We start from the raw sequence: 23,270 nt of genomic DNA, 5'->3' as shown, positions 1-23,270 counted from the left end.
ACACACACACACACGTATACACAGATACTGTAGGAGGGACAGACACTAAACTGAGGGCAAAGATTGTGACCCAACTTGTGGCTCTTAATTATTGAGTTGTAAAGCTTTAAGTTTACGGTGATTATTAAAAGAAGCGAGGTCCGAGGAGAGGAGTTACAAGTGCCGAAGGAAGTACTCAAACCTTTTAATCAAGTCAACGAGTATGGGGACAAATAATGGCCAGAAAGATTTTGAGCTTGCAAAATAATGTTCACAAATAATTCCACAGCCTGCGGTCGTATTTCACGTTTGTGTGCATGTAAAAACATTTCTAAATTGTGAATGTGTAAAAAAAAAAAGGGTCCACACATTCAAGTTTGTGAATTGGTAAATAAGTTTTGCAGGTGTAAAAATATTTTGTGCTCGCAGAAAAGATTTGCAAATGTGTAAAAGGTTTTTGTAGCTGTAGAAACTTTTTGTGTTTGTGGACTTAAAATTTGTGACACAATGTTTTAAAGACACACAAATTCCCTACGTGCACGTGTGAACCTGAAGTTACAAGCACGCTGACCGTTTCTTTACGCCTCAGCTAACCAGCCAATCAGCTCGCCTCCACGTTGTCCACTGACCATCCAATCAGAGGAAGCTAAACTGTCCAATCAGGGCACAACTGATTATAGCGTTTGTGTTCATGATGGCCGACGACAGGTTTATTATAGATGAGAGAGAGAGAGAGAGAGAGAGAGAGACCTTGCATTGTAACGTTAGACGCTGCTGGAGCGGAGTATCTCTGTTTGCCTTGACTGCTGTACAAAAACACAATTTTATAACATGAGCAAAGAAATCACAGCTTTTGTTGAGAAATGGCTCCTGAACAACAGAGTGAAACTATTTGTGAACATTATTTTGCAAGCTCAAAATCTTTTTGACCTTTATTTAACCCCACAAAACTATAACTGATTTTTTGGTTTCAAGCCTTCAAATCGCTCTGAAACTGACGTGACTTTAAAATCTAAATAACCTGCAGGCAGGGAGATTTACAGAACAAGAGGGGGATAACTACAGAGAAACAAAGGACGTATTCAGACAGCTGTGGTGGAATGATGATACTACATATTAAAATACAGAAATAACACGATGCTGGTAAAAAGAAACCAAAGAAATAAACAAGTGAACAGAAAATGGGCACAAAAGGGGAAGAGATGTTAAAAAGTATTTGGATGTAGAAATATGCATCAATCTTCAGCACATTTCAGTGACTTATTGTAATTGTTAAAATTAAACAGAAAAAAAGGGATTACTGTCTTTCCACACATATATTATATACATAGATATTTACTTTAAAAAACAAAGGAAATATCTCTGACATGCAGCAGTTGTTGAATAAATCTAATAGGATCACATCTCTCATCTAAAAACATTCACATTGTATTTGTTGAACATAAAAAGATAATTATATTTAGTGAATTTTAAAGTTTGAGGTCCCCCAAATGTATATGTGTGTAGTGAACCAGTTTATGGCACTGGCACAACTACGCCATTTTGAGTTTGAGCTCTTACAGGGCCAACCAGTGATGATCAGGTTTCACGGTTTGCCTGAGGAAGTGGTTTTAATCGTTAGGATATTTGGGATCGAGCCGTCACATGATGGGAATGCAGAGCGCAGCCGACACTTTAAATCACAATCTGATGATGACGTTGTTCTTGGCAAATTGAAAGCAAGGAATGAGGTGCTTCACCTGAGGAGGAGGAGGTCTGTGTTTTGATGCTGGCATGGATTCAGGAGGGTGATGGGGATGATGGGGGTGTTGTATGTGCTTCATCCACATGTTTCCTGGCCTGGTCACTCCTACAGGGACTCTCTGCCCACTAAACCGCCTACCCTCCTCCGAACCAGCACTTCCTGGAGGGCACACCGCACACTGAATGCACCTCTGGAAAATCTGGAAACAGATGAAATTTTCCATTTTTCTGTCTGCTTTTGTTTCCAACATGAGGTGAACGATGACCCTCTGAAAGACAAAGAGAATAAAAGATGAAAGATTCTCTGGGGAAACAGGAGGAGGGAAGACTGAAAGGGAATAGTTTTAATATATTTGGATCTAAATATGACTGATATTTGCTGATATTTGCTGTTGTGTTTCTAATTACTGTTGCCGCACAAACGAGGAATAGTTGCAAAGCACAAAGAAAGAAGATTTACCTGCAAACTGTTTATGTTTCTGTGTCGAGAGGTGGAGAACGTTTGCTTAAATCTCTTTTGAAAGCAGCTCCTATCCAAAGTCTTGTCAAGTAAAAACTGGATTTCTTTGGCACAGTTTGTGTTTATGCTTCGAGATCACAAGAGGGCTTTCAAAGGTCAGTGTCCCACAATTCAACACACAGAGAATGGGCGCGGAGCATTCATGTACTGAGCGGGGAGGGGGGTGTTTCTGTGTTGCATTGTTTGATTGACGCTGAAAGGAGGGCACAGTACAGAGAGAGGAGAGGAACAAGCTAACTGAAACTGAAAAGAGGAGAAGCATGAAGCCTTTACATGACTGATGTGTACAGGAAAGAAGAAATATATGACCTATGACCTCTGAGGGGGAAAAAACAGAGAGCAGTTTTACACAAATGTGCTGCTGGCTTCATCCTCCTGAATAAAGGAAACATATTGCCAAATTTCGACGTACCTCTTTTTATGCATGTTAGGTACTTAAAGTGTGAAAAACCGGTTTGTTGTCTTCTGTGTTGTTCTTCCTGCACCAGCATCTTCATTTGACCTAGTTGGCGGCCCAGAAGAACTACAGGTTACCTTCGCTTGTTTGCAAAGCAGCTGTGAAACTACGCTGCAAAATATGAGAGCAGAGGTTGGAATAGACGAGGATAAAGTTTACAGTGTTTTGTCCGACTGATTATTTATTCCAGCCTGATTGTATGGCTGAAGAAATGAGAGACGTCAAGGCTTTAGCCGCTCGTCCACAGTGCATCCAACGTTTTCTCGGTCAGTATAGCATGCTTTTAGGAATGTATTGCTTCAGTTGACAACATTTACCATCATCACTGAATGGACATCCAGATAAAACACAGTGAAAATCTCTTTAACAGGCTGCCGTCACAGTTTAAACAGGAGCTTTTGGAGGATGCCGGGTCTCTGTTTTACACTTTACAGAAAGCAGCAGAATATTGATCCTCAAAATGTGAAACTTTCTGTTTTTCTGCAGCAGATCCGTTTACTTTGTTTGTAGCAACAAGAAAAAAAAGTCTGTGTGTATCATTCAATTGTGGTATATCAAAATATTTGGTAGAATATTTCTGGATCCTCTTCATAAGTAGGCTTTGTTTCAGATTTTCTGTCACACAAATCTAATGGTGGGAATGGAGCAACAGTTTGACTGGCAATCTTTGGGGGCCTAATGAGGGTCTACTCCTTGGCACAGTGAAAAAGAGGAGGACACTGAGGGAAGCAGGAAACAGCGCACACTTCCTCAGACAGGATGCTGTGCTCCTCTAAGAGGCATCCTGGACTCTCATGCCTCAAAGGCCTTATCAAGTCTTTCACACAAACACACGTCTTTCCCTTTGACACATCTCTGCGCTGAAGAGAAAACGACTTGTGAACCTGTGGGAAAAAACTCAGCAAAAACTGAGCATGTGTGAAACATTAAGGCCACGAGGTCGGTCAACATCATGTTTGGTAACACTGTCCAAAACATCAAAGTGGGATCAACTGATGCAGGATAGTAACAGTCGCTTAAACATACAACTCCAACATGCACCACATCTAAAAGGGAAATAAGTTCCTTTTACTCCACCTTTATTACTACATCCAACATTTATCTACAAACACACTAAAGTACAAATACATAACATGCAAAAATTAAAAACACGATGTAAACAACCCTAGAGTATGTTTTTTATTTACTAAATACCCTAAAAGTTCACCGACTCCAGCTTCTGAAATGTTTGTTGCTTTTTTTGGTCTTTTATGGTGTAAAAATTAATATCTAGGAGTTGGGCTTTTGGGACATGTCCTACTTTTTTACTGAAAAAGAATCAAAATATTAATTGATGACAATAATAATTAGTTCCATCCATTCTCTAAGTACTTATTCAAGTTTATGGTAAAAGTCAAACTAGTGCTAGTTTAGAAATACACGGACACACAGTGAACTTTTTGTTGGATGAATAGCGACTACTGTGTTACATAAAACAGCCTTTTCACTTATCAAGCTCAATAACAAGATATTAAATCAGTTTCACCTTTGGTCCTACCTGTAAATATGTCTTGGCTGCAGCTGGAGACTGAGTGCTCTCGTGTTGGTCCACTTGTTGTCAGATTCCGGTGCTGCCACCTGCTGTATTATTGTTCACTGACTCTGAATAAAATATAAAATGCTTTTCTCATTGACGCTAAGTAAAATGTCCTTTGTCCTACACAATTATCTGTCAAAGCATAATCAAAACGATTTAAAAATTACTTGGCATTTCCTGCCATCACAATTAATGCGGAACTATCGCAACCGTTTTCCGACGGTCTGATTTCTGTGTTGCACAACATTGTCCGCGAACTGCACAGCTGCAAGATGATTTGGAACTCGGTCTCGTTGAGCTTTACTGATGTTTTGTGGGCTTCTCTGGCTCTAGCATTCCTTGTAGCTTTCTGTGCTCACAAAATATCCACAAACCTGCCGAGAGGATATGAAACAAGCCGTCCTAACGTCGTATTTCAGGATCTTATCCGGTACGGAAAGACCAAACATAGCAGACAGAGAGACGACTGGCTGCATGTGTTTGACATCCCAAAAAGGTAAAAGTAACATATGTTTGGTTTGATATGATCATACCTTTTTTATACAGTCTATGGGTCATAGTTTTTTATCATCACAGCAGCTCAATTTTCAAAAATACAGATACACAGGTGTTTACAGATGATTTGAATACAGTCGCTGAACATAGTGTTCTAGGTCCTTTAACGTACATTTGTTCTGGAAATAAGCTCCATATTTAATTTTTGGAAAGACAGGTGAACAAAAGAGTGCTTAAATATGACCTTATTAAATTGTGGAACCCTGAACCTCAAATATGACTTAATTTGGTTATGGAAAATGGTTTAAATTCACTCTTCAGAGCATGTTTGGGGTCAGAGACAATGTTATTAGCCTTCAGGTGTTCTTATTTAAGGCTTATTTATAAAGTTTTTAAGTGGATGGTCTAAAATCCTGACCTGCGCCTCTCTGTCCCTGTCTCAGATGGTTCTGGCACTTCTACGCCATCTCCACTTGCTGGAATGGTTTCCTCCTGTTCTTGTACCTGAACTTCACATTTCAGCATCAGTCGTACCCATCATGGCTGACTGGACTGTTGGACACTTTGACAGGTGTACCAAGCTCTGACAGTCAAGGTAGGCTGGCTTTCCTGTAACGCTGTTAACACTTAGACTAGTAATGTCATCCAAGGCTGCATCCATGTGGGTTGAATTATCCATTCAATGATTCAGACATTTACATTACAGTTTTTAAACAAATTAGGCTGTTTTTGGCAGGTAATGCTACGAGGATTTTCTTTCACTCAATATTGTTCTCATACACTGGTTATTTTTTTCGGTCCCATACACGTGTAACAAGACTTAAATCAATAGGATACTTCACAAGGACGTCAGAAACGGCTTTGATTTAATTTTACTTTAATGCTTAATGATATGCTTTAGACATTGTATGGACATGCACTGAATCCTTTTAAATAAATGAATCAAAAAGAGGGCTGGCAGTTTGGCGGTTGGGTGCCACAGTTTATTCAAATGTGGTGACACATTTGAATAAACTGTGCTGTCAGTAAAGGAAAGTAAATTTACTCTAAAGTCTTACTGCCTTGGGATGGATGTAAATTAGCATTCATGCTAACTCGTGCATGTTTACATCGTGTTAAACATCCTTTTTCACTGATGTTCACTAACATGCTCTGTTGCTATCAAATACACAATAAATATATAATTAAAAATCTATTTAAAGTGAAAACATCTGCCATTTTACATCAACTTAAAGATACACCAGGTACATGTTGGCAGCAGACTGGGGTGCGTGCACACAGCAGCAAAAACACCAACAGATCACACAGACTTTACTTATCTACTGCAGAATGAATCGCATCAAATCCACATTGTATGGTGGCAGACTTTGTGATGTCAGCAGAGAATCAATAATGTGATAAACCCCTCGTATTCTTTCTGTCTGCAGTCCCACAGCTGTCCACTCTGCTGGCACAGCTGCTGCTCTTCTTCCACTCCCTCAGGCGGCTGCAGGAGTGCCTGTTTGTCAGTGTGTTCTCTGACGGAGTCATGCATCTGGTGCAGTATGTCTTCGGTCTGGTATATTACGTCATGATGGGGCTGACGGTGCTCGGATCAGATCGTCTGGGAAAAGGTGAAAATCATTGTCCTTCACCTTTCCCCTTCTTATCTCGTGTTGTATTAATGTTTGTGCTGTTCCTTTCAGGGGCGGGACCTCTCCTCCCTCAGCTGGACTGGTTTCATGTGGTAGGAAGCGCTCTCTTCATCATGGCGTCACTGAAGCAGCATCAATGCATGATCCTGCTGGCCGGGCTTCGCACAGGGAAGTCAGGTGAGCTGGGGCAGATTTGGGGATTCTGGGCCTTTTACTATAACTAATGCAGTTAAAGCTCCTGTGAGGAACTTTCAAGTTGTTGATTGCGGTGCCCCCCTGTGGACAAAGCAATACGTGTCATATCTTTGCTCATCATGTCCTGTACTTTAGTGTATTCTCCCCTCCTAAGGCGGCCGTATGGGGCGAACAACTATCCACAGCCTGACCCAAAAATAACAACACATCACCATATTTAAAGAAAGCTATATCATAATTCCATTTTAACTGTGCTTCATTCTTCTCCACCACGTGTTCGTGTTTGTTCACAAAACTACTTTAATCTGCTCACCTTCAGTTATTTCTCCCCGCACACCTTCACCTGCTGTACCTGCACGCAGCGGCTCTTTCTGTTTCTCTCTCCCTATCAGTCCGCTCTGTTTACATCCATCATGAGCTGCACGACTTTTGTATTTTTTCACCCGCGATCTCGTTTTCACAGCAGCAGGTGAGCCGCGCGTGAAGGAGGCTCTGCGTTAAATATGTGACGTGTCAAAACCGACTAAAGAGACCGACCTACACAGCTGCACTTACAGTCTTTTAAAACAAGAATTTCAATATTTAACAGAAGACGTCGCACCTCACGTCTCTGTGTTTTCTTCTGACCAGCATGTCTGGATATGCGGCTGCAGGTATGTGAGAGACGGACAGAGAGCAAGGGGAGAGTGTCCAGTACGTTAATCGATCGCGGATGTCGATCTTTTTGACAGATGAAAAAAGACCAGTGATATAATTTTGCCAAATAAACTGTTGTGTTCACCGATTGTGGAAGCTTCTTTATTTACGTAATGAAAACAAGAACTTTTTCTTTCTGCATGATTTTCATTGTAGCCAGATTTAAACTGCAATAATTCACATGGTTATTTCATCCCATAATAGTTTAAACCCACGCACAAACAAATATGATTAGAAAATGCTGCTTTGCTTCAGCTGTTCTCTCCCTGCCTCCTGAGGGAATTATGAATTACTCAACAAATAAATACAATAAGGTGACCTTTGTTTCATAACTGCTCGCAGACCAAACACACAAAACCGTACATAACAGCCTAAACATGTTTTGTAACCTGAAATTGAACAACAATAGCTTTATAGCAAAAGCTTTTTAAAATGAGGTTTCACTGTGGACGTGTACCTTTTTCCAGATCCTCGTCAGGCCTGGAAAACCCCTTTTAAAATGTCCAGCTGTTTCCAGAGTGTGCTTCCTGTTTCCCAAACGTGCAGAATATTAACTCTAACATGTTTGTCTCTTTCTGCCTCGGTTACTTTTATTTCTGTCAGTAAAAAATTTTTTTTATCCCTCAATTATCAACATGTGTTAGTCGATAATCCCTCCTGCTTATTGATGTGTCTCAGCTTTCTTGATGAGTCAGAGATTTTTTTTTCCAAGTGCCACACTCTAACTCTAAAAGAAGTCAGGGTCCAGAATGATTAATAATTAAACGTAATGTCCGCTCTCTGCAGATGTGAAATAATAGGTCATTTGATCATGAAGCCTGGTGTAAATCTGTTTAATATATTTATAACTTGTTTGTTAGTAATGTGTATAAACTACGCTGCAGCCTGGAGTCTCTGTTAACGCTGACATACATAGTGACAGCTGTCTTCTACGTATAGAATGTGGTGGTTGGTTGTATTTACTTTTTTGCACAAACGCATTGGTTGGGAAGTTTTAGTAATAGCTAGATATTGGTAGGGAAATGTCCCTCCGAGGTAAAATTGCTGTTTTTGTCAATGGAGTCTGGTTGGTTTGAAGGGAGTGATGGAAAGGCTGTTTCAGGGTTCAAAAGAATCTTGAACATCTTCCACAAAAAGGTCTTTGAACATTACAGAATGATATACTTTTTTGTTAAAGAGGGAGGTCATGATTTTAAACCAAGAACAGCATTTACACGTTTTAAATCCACCAGACTCCATTTACAAAAACACTCATTTTACTGAACAGAATTCAGGAGTTGCTGATCTGCTGCTGCGTCCATCAGTTAGGTTTGTTTTGTGTTATTGTGTGCTACATAACATTGTGTTGGATCCCAACTAATAGTTTATAACACAGAAGTTATAAAATGCAAAAACACAAAACACCCATCAGACTGATGCAGAAGTAAACTAACAACACCAGTGTTCAAGGTTAAATGTAACCTCCGTGGTTACATGGCTCTCCTCTAAGCCACCAGACTCCACTGGCAGAAACAGTAATAAAACCTTGCACCACATGAGCAGCTGCTGGTGTGCCACTGCCTTGAGCGTTTTTGTCAATGGAGTCTGGTGTCTTCGAATAAAGTGATGTAACAGCTGGTTTCTGGTTTAAATAAAATCATCTTCCTCTGTAACAAAAAGGTCTATCTCTGTGGGGATCCTTTCTGTGACATTGTCAGACACTTAGAATAACAATCTGAGCCTGTCAGTGGAAACAACAAGAACTTTGATCAGGTGTATTTACACCCAAAGATTCAGCCATTACAGCCTGTTTCGGCGCTTCTGGCTGAAGAAATTAACTGGAGACATTCCAAAACTTTTTCACCTGTAAGTCATTGATCCTAAGATATGTAAAAAAGAAATAGAGCAGAAATTAATAATACTATAATTATCCTTTTAGACTGCATCCAATTTTTAGGTGTTTGTTTTTTGTTTGGGCAACAGAATGAGACGAAAACACAACATTGACCCATTGTTCTTACCCTGTAAAGTTGCTATTAGGAACTTGTAAGCAAGCAGTTGTAAATTTAACATGCAACAACCATCAATAACACAAGCCTAGCCAGAAGCTAACTCTGTCTATCTGCTGCCTGGTGCTGGGCAGGTATTGTCCAGTGGGAGCTGCCTGCTGCAGGAAAGAAGGTTTATGAGAGCGAATGGTGGGACAGAAATAACAGACAGTTACCAATAGGAGGCTAGGCTGTTGGTGTTTTTCTCAATGAGCAACACCTTTAACAACACGCAGGCATGTGAGCTGTATAAAAATATCTGTTAACTCAGCTTCACACAGACAGATAACAGCCATATACCATCACATGAACCACTGGTCTATCAGATGTATTAAGGCTGATGTGTTTGGTTTCAGGCTCGGTGGAGACGCTGGCTCACAGAGTTCCTGAGGGCGGCTGGTTCGAGCTGGTGTCCTGTCCACATTACTTTGCCGAGCTGCTGCTCTACGTCGCTCTGAACCTGATTTTTGGATGCCTCTCTCATACCTGGTGGATCGTTTTCCTCTATGTGTTCTGCAGCCAGGGCCTGGAGGCACAGCTTAGTCATGAATATTATAAAAGCAAATATAAGTCGTACCCAAAGAACAGGAAGGCTTTTATACCCTTTGTGATGTGAAAAGTCGTCATCAATGTCTCCTGTTGAAGTCTGAGAACACGGTGTGTGAGGATGCAGAGGTGAAGGAGTAGCTCAGCTTGTTTTCTCAGCTTGATTGACAAGATGCTCTCGACCAAGTGCAGCTGCTCGACAGCTGTCCGCTCTCAGGTGTGAATGTGAAACCAGGCGATTCTTTAGGCGCATCCTTCTGCAGAATTCTCTCCGAGTGAGAGGTGAGCTGTCTCTCAGAGACTTAAGGGAAGAAATGAAGAATGCCACCACAATTCACATGTTCAATAACAAATCTAGTTTCTTCTTTAGTGAGGAACATTTACTTACCAAAGACACATTTCTTTTCTATATCATACACATTATGTTGTTTTTAGGTCAAAGGTTAAGTTATGTTGGTGACATAAGGACATTAGCTGTTACTTTGATATAAAAGGTGCTTCAAGAAACGTGAAGTTTTCTACAAACAAAAAAACATTCCAGATACATCATTCATTCAAATATGAAACAAGGGAAGGAGTAATTAAAAAGCCTTTATTGTAATGGATAAATCTTCAGAAGAGCCGACATGTTTCATGTCTGTCTACGTCAGGACATAAAGAAATCCTACTGTGATTTAAACAAGGTTTGCTTTTGTGATGTTTAGCCACTGTAATAAAGATTTTTAAATAAAGCAACGAGTCATCGGTGACCGAAGAAGTCAGCGGCTATAACAGAGTGCAATGAATCTGTTATTCTGTAATCTGTAATTGGGAACTACTCTTTAATAAAATGCAAACCAAGCAGTGTTATGGAATCTGTTCGATGTTTTTTCTCTTGATATTTACATCACTTATTGCTTCCATATTTTGTGGTGGGTTTTTTTGTTTTTTTTGTAGTCTACATTAGAATTTGAAGAAACCACTTGGTGTAACTGATTTGTGACCTCTGGCCAAAAAAACTGATTAAGATAACTAACTGTAACAGTGTATATAGTGTACGCGTGTGTGTGTGTATTTAAATATTTATTGTGAAAGCGTCACTACAGATCATTCACACTCTTAGAGTATTAGGAGAGGGCTGTCAACCTGAATAAATATTTAGTTCAATTGAATTTAAATTGTTATTAAAACATTTGAACTCTTTTTGATTTGGTTTATTTTATGTCTTAGTTTGTTATGTCTTAGGAGTTCTGTGTTTTCGCTCATGCTTATACAAGGGGAAATGTACTCATTACAGCAGCTCACAACAGGCAAATAAATAAAGTAGTATAAAAATAGACAAAAAGTACAGGTGGCAACAAAAAGATAAAATAAATATATATGACAATTTAGATAATAATAACCCACAACTATTCACACTATGTACACATTTTTCCTTGTTGAATGATATGCAGGGTTATTTTTTTTGCACAGAAAATTGTAGTCATTTTTTAAAATCAAGACACACATGGTGTGTAGTATTATGATTAAAACCAGAATAAAATTGTTATATTGCACAGTGTAGCAGAAATTATTGCACATAATTATTGCATAGCATGATGAACTATGGGAAGGAGAGTATGTATAATTTAGTAAGAATGTTGGATGGTAGTTACTGTACAGTTACACCATATTTGTACACTTATTAGTTTATTATTTCTCATGTCTTAATGTAAAAACAGGATTTAACTGTTAGAGTTGTTTGAGGTGGAGCTATGTGAACAATGTGATAAAGGACTGAATCTGATTATTATATTTATTATGGATTAATCTGCCCATTATTTTCTCCATCAGTGCTTGATTGCACAGTTGGGAAAAATACTGAATAAAGTCGGTCTGTCTGAGTAATTATAGGTTGTTAATGGTCATGTAAAATGTTATTATGGGTCTTCAAAAAGCCATGGAAACGATTTTATCAATGAACTTGTGTTGAATCCCTGAGCAACCCATAGTATAGTGAAAACGTCATAGATTTTTCAAGCATTTAACGCTGCCTTCACGTGCCCCTGGGATGTCCAGAGTCCACACTTTGGGAAGTCTTTCTCCCGACTTCGTTGTGTTCCCGAGCTTTAAGTTGTATTTGGAAACAACACGCAACAAAAGGAAGATGTGTATTATTTCCCTTTCAGAACCAAGCTAGGTAACTCTATGTATCTACTGTATACACCAATGGTTACAATCTAATCCATATTACTGTAGATACATAAACCAAAAAGTTGATGTGAAATATTTGAATTAAAGAAAAGTTTTTGGTAATCAAGCCAACGTATACTTTGGTTCGCAATCAACTCCCAAAGTCGCTTATAAAGAAAATGATCCGACTTTCCCAGTTGTTGTTCTGACTTGAGCGGATTTTCTCCAGTAGGAAACACATTTTCCGATTATTCTGACAACACATGAATGCAGGATAACTCTTTTTCAAGTAAAGATGTTAATGACAAGTATACTGTCCAATCACGAAGTGCCCTGTGGGTACGTCATTCTACAACAGTACGTCACTTTTTTACGGTCCAATCATGTCTTTCGTTTTTTCCTGAAACCGGCAGCAAGAAGCTAACTTCCGCCCTGAGTTAACTCGGTCGGTTTGATCGTGACGTGTATTGCCAAGGAGTCCCTCTAATTGTGTAGGCTGCTAATATGAAGTTACCCAGTTTTGTTGTCGATGATATTAAGTGATTAGCGGAAGATAAATCGAAGCGCAAACTGTCTTTTAGGAAGTGTTTTGGGAGCAATAATGCCTCTCCTTGTCAGCGGGGGAGACAGACGGGCTGTTAAAAATGTGATGTGCCTCTTGTTTCCACTCGTCGCCGTGTTGTTGTTGTCTGTCGGAGTTGCCGCTGCTCCAGAGGAGGACAAAGCTGTTCAAGAGCAACCCCAAGCAGAGGTAATACATTGAACTCCATTGTGACTTTTTAAACCATTAGATGTCTTTGGTATGGGAGCAGGTTAGACGCCGTTGCTGCCGCTGCTTCTTAGCTGCCCCGAGCTAGCCACCACATGCTAGCTGAGACACATTTCACATTGTGTTCCGGGTGTAGCTAAAGTCTGTAAAGTTAGTCTTTAATCTTTATAGGTGGCTGGAAAAGCACACATTTGTAGGAAAGTTAAGATAAGACTGAAAGACGTTATCATTAGCGGGTCTGACGCTTACATAACATTGCCACAGATTTTGTTTACGATGTTCTTGGAGCATACGGCCACAATATTAAGCTAGCCTTTATTGTAATCGGTTTGATGAGACAGAACCTAAGGCTCAGCTCTTTCATCCCCAGACAGCATTTAGTTGTTCATCATTTAGTATCATTTAGGATTTCACAATAATAATGATACTATTTTCAACCATATTTAGTCATGTTTGACCTGTGATCGGTTTCTGTGCTCACATATCACTTAAATTATTCAATATAATCATACTAGGGATGCACAATATTATCGGCATCTGCAGATTATGCCTTGAAAATGACATATCGGCATCAGCAGATATCAGGGGCCACATCTCATTCATTCAGCACTACACATTTTATCGCCCATCTCAAGAATCTGCCAGTGGGCCACAGCAATAAGAGTAGGCATGATATCAACCACGACAGGGGAGACTTGATGTGCTCTGCAATTAGGTTGAAAAAAAACGTGTGTTTATCGGTATCAAAAGGGGCATATTGGATATCGGCAAATATCGTGCATCCCTAAATCTTACTATGTTAAAGAATACCACGATTTTTTTTGTTGGAGGAAAAACCTTAATAGAATATTAATTAATACAATAATTGATCCTATTGATTATGCACACATTATACATGTCAAACCCCTATTACATATGCGTATGGATGATTACTTTTTTTATTTATTGCAAGAAGTATATTTCTGCCAGACTCTTACATTGATGGGTTGAAATGTGTGGTCATATGAATGATGTTATGTGCAACACTGATGGTTTATAAATAATTACACACAGACTCACATGTTGAGTTTAATTTGTTTGATCTAATGGAAAACTGCTTTGTTCATGTTGACATTATACGGTTAACTGTTTTTAATCCCTTGTAGTAATACAAAAAATAAAAAGAAGAAGAAAGATGTGCTCTCAGACGGGAGCTGGAGCCTCCCCGAGCTCGACACAGCACTAAACCAGCTGACTGTCGCTCACTGTGTGTTGACTGTCTCTCTCCTGCAGAAAGCAACGACTCCCCATCCAGTGGGCCCAGCAGTCCCTGAAAATGATCCCAACAAAGGAAACCTTGGTTTCATCCACGCCTTCGTGGCCTCTATCTCCGTCATCATCGTCTCTGAGCTGGGAGACAAAACATTTTTCATTGCAGCCATCATGGCCATGCGTTACAACCGGCTCACCGTGCTGGCAGGAGCTATGCTGGCGCTGGGACTCATGACTTGTCTCTCTGGTTAGTAGAAGTGGAAGTTTTTGTTCTCCATGTAACAGTTAGCTAGAGTGTTTGAGTAATAAAGAAGTGTCTCTTGTCTCCACTTGTAGTGCTGTTTGGCTATGCCACCACCATCATCCCCAGAATCTACACATACTATGTGTCGACCGCTTTGTTTGCTATCTTTGGTGTGCGGATGCTGCGAGAGGGGCTGAAGATGAGTCCAGACGAGGGCCAGGAGGAGCTGGAGGAGGTGCAGGCCGAGATCAAGAAGAAGGATGAAGAGGTGAGACAACGTTTAACTCTTTATCTCTGACAGATAAGCAGCCTCGGCGTGGGAACTGTCTCTGACTGGTAGCTCAGGGTTTGGGCGATATGGTCAAAGGTGTGATCACAACAGTTAGACCAGTAAAGACAAAGAGTTCTGGGTGCAGCATCAGTGTCTCTGACTCTTCAGTGGACACTGGATGTTCGGTGAAGGGGCTGAAGCGGAGCTGCTATCACCTCTCATAGAATTTTTTCATGTTACAGGTTTTAGTCAGCAGTTTCCTCATCTTTGGAGGATAACAGGAGCTCAATGTCACTGTCCCCTTTGTGCCCCTTTGGTCCACTTTTCTGTTTTTTCGTTGCTTTCACAGAAGACATCCACTTTCTCACCTCAGCCCGAACAAGGCTTTGCAGTGAGAAGTGGGTGTCTACTCTGCACCCTTCATGTGCAAGCCAAAAACTGCAGACTAACTGCAACTAACTATTTCTGCAGTGTGATAGACTGTTTCATCTTTTCATATCTATTAAAAGTTATATCAACATACATTTTAACCTGATGCCCTATGGAGATCGTTGTATCGCCCAGCTCCAGATATGCCTCTCAGTACTCCATCACCAGGGAAGCTCAGTTACTGTGGTGCTTTTCTAAGAATTAGATCATGTGGTATTTGCACGTGCCAGAGAGAATTACGGACACCATGAATTCCATCGCTGAGCCAGAAGACTTAATGTGAACATTAATCCAAAGTTAATGCATTAAGACATCTCACTTCTTCCAGCCACGGCTACGTTCTGAGAAGATTGGAGCTGAGGAATCTCCCTTACATGTTGTGAACTGATCTGCTGCTGTGCAACTTTTAAAGCAAATACTTTCATGTTTGTGTTCCTGTAAACTAAGTGAAGTGTGTGTAAGAAAGTGCAGCCTGTAAGGGAGCATTTTTAATATGTAAATAGAGCATCTCCTCTAGTGAAATAACCCTGTTCCCGTTGTGTGCGCAGCTCCAGCGGTCAAAGCTGGTGAATGGGGCTGCTGATGTGGAGGCCGGATCCGGGGCGACAGTTCCTCAGAAGAAGTGGCACAGCTTCATCTCCCCCATCTTCCTCCAAGCGCTCACCCTCACCTTCCTGGCAGAGTGGGGGGACCGCTCACAGCTCACTACCATTATTCTAGCTGCTCGGGAGGTTCGTTACATGCTCTCTAAGACCCTCTGCTCTATGTTTTAACACCTTTTCTGTATCTTAACAGTATTTTTAAAGAATATTGAGTCAGAGATTTGAGCTGGGAGGAATCCTTTCATGAACATCAAACGCTCCCTCTGCTGTGTTTATACACTGTGCATGTTAGACATGTGATGTATCATTTTCTGTGGCATCAACATAAAAGGCACTTCTTTTTTTAATTCCCAGGATCCTTTTGGAGTTGCAGTTGGCGGCACACTGGGACACTGTATGTGTACAGGACTGGCTGTGATAGGAGGGAGGATGATCGCCCAGAAAATATCTGTCAGAACAGGTGAGATTGTGATTTTGCTGTTCCTCATTGAAAGGATGATTGAGAACACTTCACTAATTACAAAAACATGCATGTGCAGTTAAAAGCCCTTCTTACGTTGCAATTCTGCAACAGCGCCGCAACGAAGCTCCGCCGCCGCCTTTGTTATTTTACAATGGACCAAACAACGCCAGCGTGTGTGTGTGTCTTTACATCGGGTTCCATGTGCGAGGTTTAAACAAACTTATACACACACAACACTGTTCCGCCCTACCGGCCCCGCCCTTTACACTGACGCTGTTTCTCCTCCCATGCCGGCTCAGAGGAGGAGCGACTTCCCCCCACCTTTCTGTCTTTGTGTGTTTTACATAAAAGACGAGGCGTAATAATCCTGCCTTGAACTGGCAGTGTAAGAGGAGCTGTATCTCTTTTCTTCTCAATATCCCATTTTTATAAAGTTGTGTTTTTATTTGATTTATTTTGTTTTAGCGATTCAAAATGTTTTCATGAATCTTAAAAAAAACAGAATACACTCTATTTATATCTGTTGAAACAACTTAAAACACAGATAAACATTCACTTGTAGACAGATTAAGTGTTTAACTTTTTGTGCATGAACAGATAAAAACATGAATATAAAAATATTTAAAAATGTGAGTAAGTAAGAACAGAATTTTGGAAGCGACGAGCTGTCTAGATAATTTCATTAGAAATCAAAGTCAGGTCAGGTAGGTAGGCACATCCTTTCTGGGGCACTTTGCTGTATTTGTTGAATTTCAATTTACATCCCGACATCATCCGATAAATCAAAAGCTCTGACAAAAAGAAAAACAATCTGAAGTCTGTTTCAAGATGGCAGAGAGTCTTGTCTTACTGCTGACACTCTGCCCGTTCACTCGTTACGCATGAGTCGAGTCTTCAACAAGCTTAAACTAGTGAACTTGTTGCACAAGAATTGCAGGGAAATTTAGTCTGGTAACCAACCAGCTACTGTCGTGGCCTCGCCCTGCAGCGTAAGCCAGGCAGCGTAAGCCAGGCAGGGCACAGGGCTTTTACATTTCTCCTGTTGGATACTTCAAAGTCGACCTTTTTCTCCCAGCTTTAAATAAAAACACCAGAAGCTGGTGGATATTAGTCGTAGTGTTTGGTCTTAAATTGCTGAAGATCTGATGTCCATATCTGAAACCTATGGTGGACTGCTCTCCACTGGCAGCAGGTGTGTTTCTAATGACTCTGCAGACTGGAACATGACTCCCTGTGTTCTCCTCAGCTGACCCTCACTCTTCATCTGGTAGTGACACACTGACATCAGTGATTTAAGGGGGCGGCACGGGGTGGCCATGCGAGTAATGCGCCGCAGTGACATCCCGGCTCCCATCAGCGTCATCTGACGACGATTTAGCTTCTTATTAACCTCTATAAAGAAACATCTGCAGCGAGTTCAGCAACAATCTGTTCCAAACCTAAAATGTAACTGGAGATGAATTCGCTTTACGCTGTGCCACGAAAGCTGCTTGGCAATCAGGTTTCCCTGAATGCATCATAAATGATGGCTCCGCCCTCCGTCTCATGTTACAGTAGTTTTCTTCTCCTCTTGAGGACAGACCTGACAAAGCTTCATATTGTTCCTAATCTGCATCATGATGTTGTTCTTTCAGCAAACTGAAGAGCCGTTAATTAAAGTCGATCACAAGAGAATCTGTTTCTGTTTGGGCTTCATCCCGCTGCAGTAAGCCAGAGTGCAGCCTCTGTGTAACTTCCTGTTTACAGTGAGACTGAGACTCAGCACAGACAGATGAACGGGCGCTCCTCCGGGGGATGGGACGAACCGAGAGATGACGGCGTTTATTTAGCAGACACATCTGGAGGGAGAATTTACCTTCACTTTGATCTGAACACATGGTCGCTTCTCGAGCTGCTGACTGGACTGTAAACAATGCAGCGCACGGAGGAGGACGTCTGGGCTGGAAGTCGTTTAGCTCTAAACGCTGGCTAAACTGGAATGCCTGAAATGTTCGCTGTTGCTTCTAGAAGTCAAATCAGTGCTCTTTGTATTTTACAGATTCAGACTCAGGAGCAGGTTTAAAAGAGCGGAATTAAGCAAGCAGTTGTTAGCAGTTTAATCCTCCTTTTGATCTGTAAAACACACACACTCACACACACACACTCACACACACACACACCCCATAATGAAATGCCCTTTTTGTCTTGTTTTCACAGTTACAATCATCGGAGGGATTGTTTTCCTGGCGTTCGCCTTCTCTGCGCTGTTCATCAAGCCCGAAGCTTGACCTCAACTTGACGAAAGACTTTCAGGTTTCTCTGTACATAAAATGTAAAATGTGTTCATGTTGCTGTAGAGAGACTCTAGTTTTGATTCTGTGTGTGTCCTCGTCTCCCGGCGAGCCTCTGATCCACTACAGTCTGTAACTCAGTGCGTTCTTCTTCCCGAGGTTGAACACTTAGCATTTAACAACATTTCCCAAGAGTCTGAACCTGCAGTGCTCATCAAAGCCTCATGGGAGATGTAGTTTTTGAATGCTAACTAATCAATGTTTAATTCAGCAGGATACACATTAGTTTAAAAAAGACGTTTGACCCTTAATGAGAAGGAAACACTGAGCTACAGAGGCCATCCAGGAGAGGAGGAGGTTTAAGCTCTCTACAGGAGCTGTGTTCTCATCACAAGGTGTGTGATTGAAAGAAGACTGGATTGTTACTGAATGCTGCCCTCCAACTCGTCTCTAGAAGCTTCTGTGTGTCACACACGGAGCCTGATTGCAGTACTTCCCTCCCTCTCAGTCAGACACTGAGCCTGTTTCATAACCTTTTGCCTTTTTCTTTGTTTTTAAATGTGGCTGGTTGATTTGTCTGTTTTACCTGAGCCCAGGTGACTGTTGACAGAGGGGGAACCTCAGGCTGAGCTGCCAGTTTCCCCAAAATGTATTAAAAGATTGGGGTGTGTGGAAAGACTCAAGAACCAGCACACATAATGAATGATCAGAGTTAAATTTTATTTTAAGCCATTTGTATTGTTGCTGTTGAAACATTTCCCTTAGTTAATCTTCTGCTTCACGTAGGAGCAGCGTTTTAGAGACGGAGACCTGAACCACTAGAATACCTCTTAGTGCAGATTCCTGCTGGGATATATGTGTACTACACAACAGTTAAAGGGGAGTTTGTGTATTGTTAAAACTTGGCCCTATTTTTTCTTTTCCTTTACATATGTTTGGGTCTAAATTATAGGTACAAAAGTCCTGTAATCGCCTAAACAGGCTGTAATGGCTGCAGTGTAATACTTGGGGACAAATGTGCCTGATCAAAGTACGTCCACTAAAAGTTCTTGTTGTTTCCACTGACAGGCTCAGAATGTTTTTCTAAGTGTGTGACAACCTTACAGAAAGGATCCCTGCAGAGATAGACCTTTTTGTTACAGAGGAAGATGATTCTGTTTTCCAGAAAAAGACGTTCCATATCTCCCTTTAGAGCCACCAGACTCCATTGACAAAAACAGTAATTTTACTAAGAACAAGGTAGTTGCTTGCTTACCGCTGTACCGGTTATTTTTTAATGTTACAGCAAATATTATGTTGTATCCAAGCGAACTGTTTCAAACACAAAAGTCAAACAATATCACAAACAAACCAACAGATGCAGTTTATGATAAATAACTCCTGTCGTCTGTGAGGTAGAATCACAGTTTTTGTCAATGGAGTCTGGTGTCCTTAAAGAGAGCGATGCAACGTCTGTTTCTGGTTAAACAATCATCTTCCTCTGTAACAAAAAGGTCTATCTCTGTAGGGATCCTTTCTGTCATGTTGTCACACACTTAGAATAACAATCTGAGCCTGTCAGTGGAAACAACAAAAATGCATTTGCCTGCAGAAATTACATTGCAGCCCTAACGGCTCATTTCCGTATGTCAGTTATCCTTTAAATCACCGTATGTGCCCCTCTTCAAAAATACAACACACTAATCACTTCTTTTGAATACTGATCTGGACACTAAGTGTTTCCTGCTTCCGGTTTTTGGTGCTGAAAATTAAAAAAAATCACGAATCAGGTTAAAGAAAGGCCAGTAATCTCCCACACAGGTTCGCTCTCCCTCAGAGTACGAGCCTCGAATCACAAAAATCAAAGACTCCAGCTTATCGATCCTTAAAACACAAACGTACAGTATAAATAGAAATCACTCCTTTAGCCAGAAGCAGCTGTGTTGTAGCTCGAGTGACACCTGAACGCAGCAGTGTAATTCAAGCCTTTGTTTCACCTTTTATTTAACGTGGATTCTATTTATTTAGCTTCGTTGTCTTTTCTTTTAAATAACTGTACTGTAGAAACAGAAGGAGGGAGGGCGAGGTCACATTCAACAAGGAAGGAAATATTTTTATAGGTGAAAAAGGCTCACACTGCGTTGTCAATATTTGACAGACTCTGCTCAGCTGTGAAATATTTCTGTTTGTGATACAGGCTGGTTCAACGCTGATAAATAGCTCAATAAAAATGTTTCATGTGTTGTCTGATTTCTGAAGGTTTTTTTCACTGTGTGGAGCTGAGGGCTACGGAGGCACAGGAGGGACATAAATACAGTATATGTTTTTTAAATTAATCCATATAAATAGACATTTATTTTTTACATTTACAAATTTAGTTTTTTTTTTTTCTTCCTCCCCAAACCAGTTGATTGACAGTTTGGCCTTTAAAGGAACAGTAATTGCAGTATGGAAAAAAAGACAGGGATACAATAAAATTGTTATTATATAAAATAAATAAAGAAAACATAAATAGAATATAAAATATATATAAAATTAAAAATTATTTGTATTAATATAACATATTTAAGAATTTAAAAAAAAGTCTAATTGTAGTTTTTAAAGTTAGAATTAATCTATAATTATAACTAATTATTTACATTATTTACACATATTTACATTAATTGTATACATAAATACATATTCTATATTTGTCTTTATACTTCCATATATTTGTATTTATTTATTTTCAATATATTTTGGTTTTTTCGTATTAATTATTTTTTTCTCACACTCCTGTGACTCCATATAGTCATGTCTCACAAACAAAATAAAGGAAACAACTGACAAATAAGGCTTTTATTTTGAAGTTAAAGGGGGTCAGAGGAGTGAAAAGTTTATTTCTTTTTAATAATACATTTTTTGACTCAAGAAATAAATGCGAGGTGGGCGCACACACCTGTAAAAAGTGCTTCAGTATTGATTCATGGATCACAGTGCAGTTTGTTAATGAGAGAATGAATTTATTTCTAATCATGTGATGTTCAACCAAAGAGTATTTCAGGTCAGAGAGACCCTGCTGCCTGAAACTGGTGTGTTTCCTTCAACTGACCAGCAGGTGGCGATAGAGGATTAATCTACAGAGATACTGCTGCTGTCAAGCACTTTTCAAACGGTGTGCGTTGTTAATAATGGCTTTGTTCACAGTTATTTCATAATTTACTGATGCTTCATTAGAGCTGCTCCTTCTTTGGTAATCGATTGATTGATTTAAGTCATTTTTAAAGGAGATATTCTCATTTTTATCCCCTTAAATGTGAAAAAAAGTCTGGTTTCTTTCCTCCTCTGTGACAGGAAACTGAACATCTTTGGTTGTGGACAAAACAAGACATGAAGTCTGTATTAATGAAGAATTTAGTCTGATTCCAAATGCAGATTATTCTGTAATATGAGACTCTGACAGTTTTATAAAACAGGAGAGAAAGCTGCAGATGAATATTTCAGGATTTTAAAACATATTTTAACTCAAGAGACCAACTGCTTAATAGAGAAAGTGTCGGGTTAATCAATGAAAATAATCATTAATTGCAGTTAAATTAAAGGTACCTAATGGTTGTTTTGTTTGGAAGTAATGCAATAATAAGTCCCTCATAAAGTATTTTAATTCAGTGAGTCTGCCACAGCCACACGGCTCCTCATGCGTTCATGATATTAAAGTAAGTTCTGTTCATGTCACACTGCAGATTTTAGTTTGCATGTAGCGCAGAACGAGAGATTGTAAATGAAACTATGCTTCAGGCTAAAGCCCGCCTCCTCCATGTTAACAGATGGGACATGAGTCAAACTGTAAAATCCACGTCAAATACATTTTTCTCAAACATGGTTTCTGTCATTATAGTTAGTTCTTATCCTGCTGATTTATGTCACAGTGTTCATTTTTCTGACAAGTTTACTTTTAATTAGTTATTTGATGCTATAAAAAGGGGGTGTGGCCTCATGATTGACAGCTCTGTGGACAAATGGGGCTCCTGCAGCGTTCTGTTCCCGAGTAGCAGAGTAGAGGAGGAACGGCGAGAGGAGACGTAACTAACACTAACACTACAGTCATTGAACTTTCCATCAGCGTGAATATCTGCTTCAGACCGACACAAGAAGCTGTTCTGCTGCAGACTGAGCCCACCTGAGGGCTCCAACACGCCAAGGACACCTGAGGGCTCCAACACGCCAAGGACACCTGAGGGCTCCAACACGCCAAGGACACCTGAGGGCTCCAACACGGCTGTACTGCATAGAGGAGGTGGAGACGTGTCATCCATCCTTATATACAGTTACAGGTGCCACCTCGTGTGATGCCTTCTGCAGGTGCACATGGTTTTTTTTCGACAGACTGTCAGCCACGTGTTGAGCTCAGCCTGTCACTTCACAGATGAAGAGCGGAGCTGTCGGTTTGTTACCGTCTGACAGTGAATGAGATCAGATAGTGAGGAGGCTGCAGGGCTCCACCAGGAGGGGGTCTGTGTCTGCAGTGAGACCGTCATCCTCTCTATGTCAGCACGGGTTCCACAGCAGAGGCTTTAGTTCAGCGACACGATGGAGGCACAGAGGGACGTGTGATCTAAAGCTTTTTACTCTTTTGCAGAAAATTAAAGATCACTTGAATTTAGCCAAACCTGTCTTTGTTTGTTTAGGTCAGAAAGCTCCTTTAATCAATACTTGTATTACATCATGGCCTGCATTACAACCTGCATGAGGAGTGGTTGCTCACTCTTGTTAAAGGGTTTCCCTCAGCACGATGCTGACGATGCCGTCGTTCAGCTCCTTGTTTTTTCCGTCGTAGCTTTTAATGTGAAACATCGGAATGTGGAGAACTCTGGAAAACCCTCTGTTTCAGACGTAGACATTCAGGAAGTGAGCAGATAAACACTTTTCATCCTCATGATCAAATCTGACAAATGATAAAAAACATGCACGTTATTTACTGCTGCTTATCAAGA

The 23,270-nt window shown here is 40.4% G+C and overlaps 2 protein-coding genes across 2 annotated transcripts; both read left to right on the top strand.

Annotated features, from left to right (window-relative positions):
* The first annotated feature begins 4,547 nt into the window (after positions 1 to 4,547).
* On the top strand, positions 4,548 to 10,676 carry srd5a3 (steroid 5 alpha-reductase 3). The gene is made up of 5 exons (XM_069679783.1): positions 4,548 to 4,771; positions 5,214 to 5,365; positions 6,198 to 6,383; positions 6,456 to 6,581; positions 9,679 to 10,676. The coding sequence occupies exons 1-5, from the start codon at positions 4,548 to 4,550 to the stop codon at positions 9,936 to 9,938; spliced, it is 948 nt and encodes a 315-aa protein (XP_069535884.1). The 3' UTR covers positions 9,939 to 10,676.
* A 1,798-nt stretch (positions 10,677 to 12,474) lies between these two features.
* On the top strand, positions 12,475 to 20,547 carry tmem165 (transmembrane protein 165). Its single transcript, XM_069679914.1, has 6 exons — positions 12,475 to 12,770; positions 14,061 to 14,286; positions 14,376 to 14,551; positions 15,532 to 15,714; positions 15,940 to 16,045; positions 18,245 to 20,547. Exons 1-6 carry the CDS (start codon positions 12,621 to 12,623, stop codon positions 18,313 to 18,315), a joined length of 912 nt encoding a protein of 303 aa, XP_069536015.1. The 5' UTR covers positions 12,475 to 12,620; the 3' UTR covers positions 18,316 to 20,547.
* Positions 20,548 to 23,270: the final 2,723 nt, after the last annotated feature.

This window comes from Semicossyphus pulcher, unplaced genomic scaffold (assembly GCF_022749685.1).
Source record: "Semicossyphus pulcher isolate SPU_LCO1_2020_fin unplaced genomic scaffold, fSemPul1.0.p SCAF_4, whole genome shotgun sequence".
NCBI lineage: Eukaryota > Metazoa > Chordata > Actinopteri > Labriformes > Labridae > Semicossyphus > Semicossyphus pulcher.
Note: the sequence above shows the minus strand (reverse complement) of the source record. Positions and strands in the feature narration are given on the sequence as shown.

Bases quoted from the DNA above. Each gene is read 5' to 3' on its own strand.
- srd5a3 (XM_069679783.1), top strand. From the start codon at position 4,548: ATGATTTGGAACTCGGTCTCGTTGAGCTTTACTGATGTTTTGTGGGCT. The intron at 6,384-6,455 runs GTGAAAATCATT...TGTTCCTTTCAG, and splicing joins ATCAGATCGTCTGGGAAAAG to GGGCGGGACCTCTCCTCCCT. The intron at 6,582-9,678 runs GTGAGCTGGGGC...GTTTGGTTTCAG, and splicing joins GCTTCGCACAGGGAAGTCAG to GCTCGGTGGAGACGCTGGCT.
- tmem165 (XM_069679914.1), top strand. From the start codon at position 12,621: ATGCCTCTCCTTGTCAGCGGGGGAGACAGACGGGCTGTTAAAAATGTG. The intron at 12,771-14,060 runs GTAATACATTGA...TCTCTCCTGCAG, and splicing joins AAGAGCAACCCCAAGCAGAG to AAAGCAACGACTCCCCATCC. The intron at 14,552-15,531 runs GTGAGACAACGT...TTGTGTGCGCAG, and splicing joins TCAAGAAGAAGGATGAAGAG to CTCCAGCGGTCAAAGCTGGT.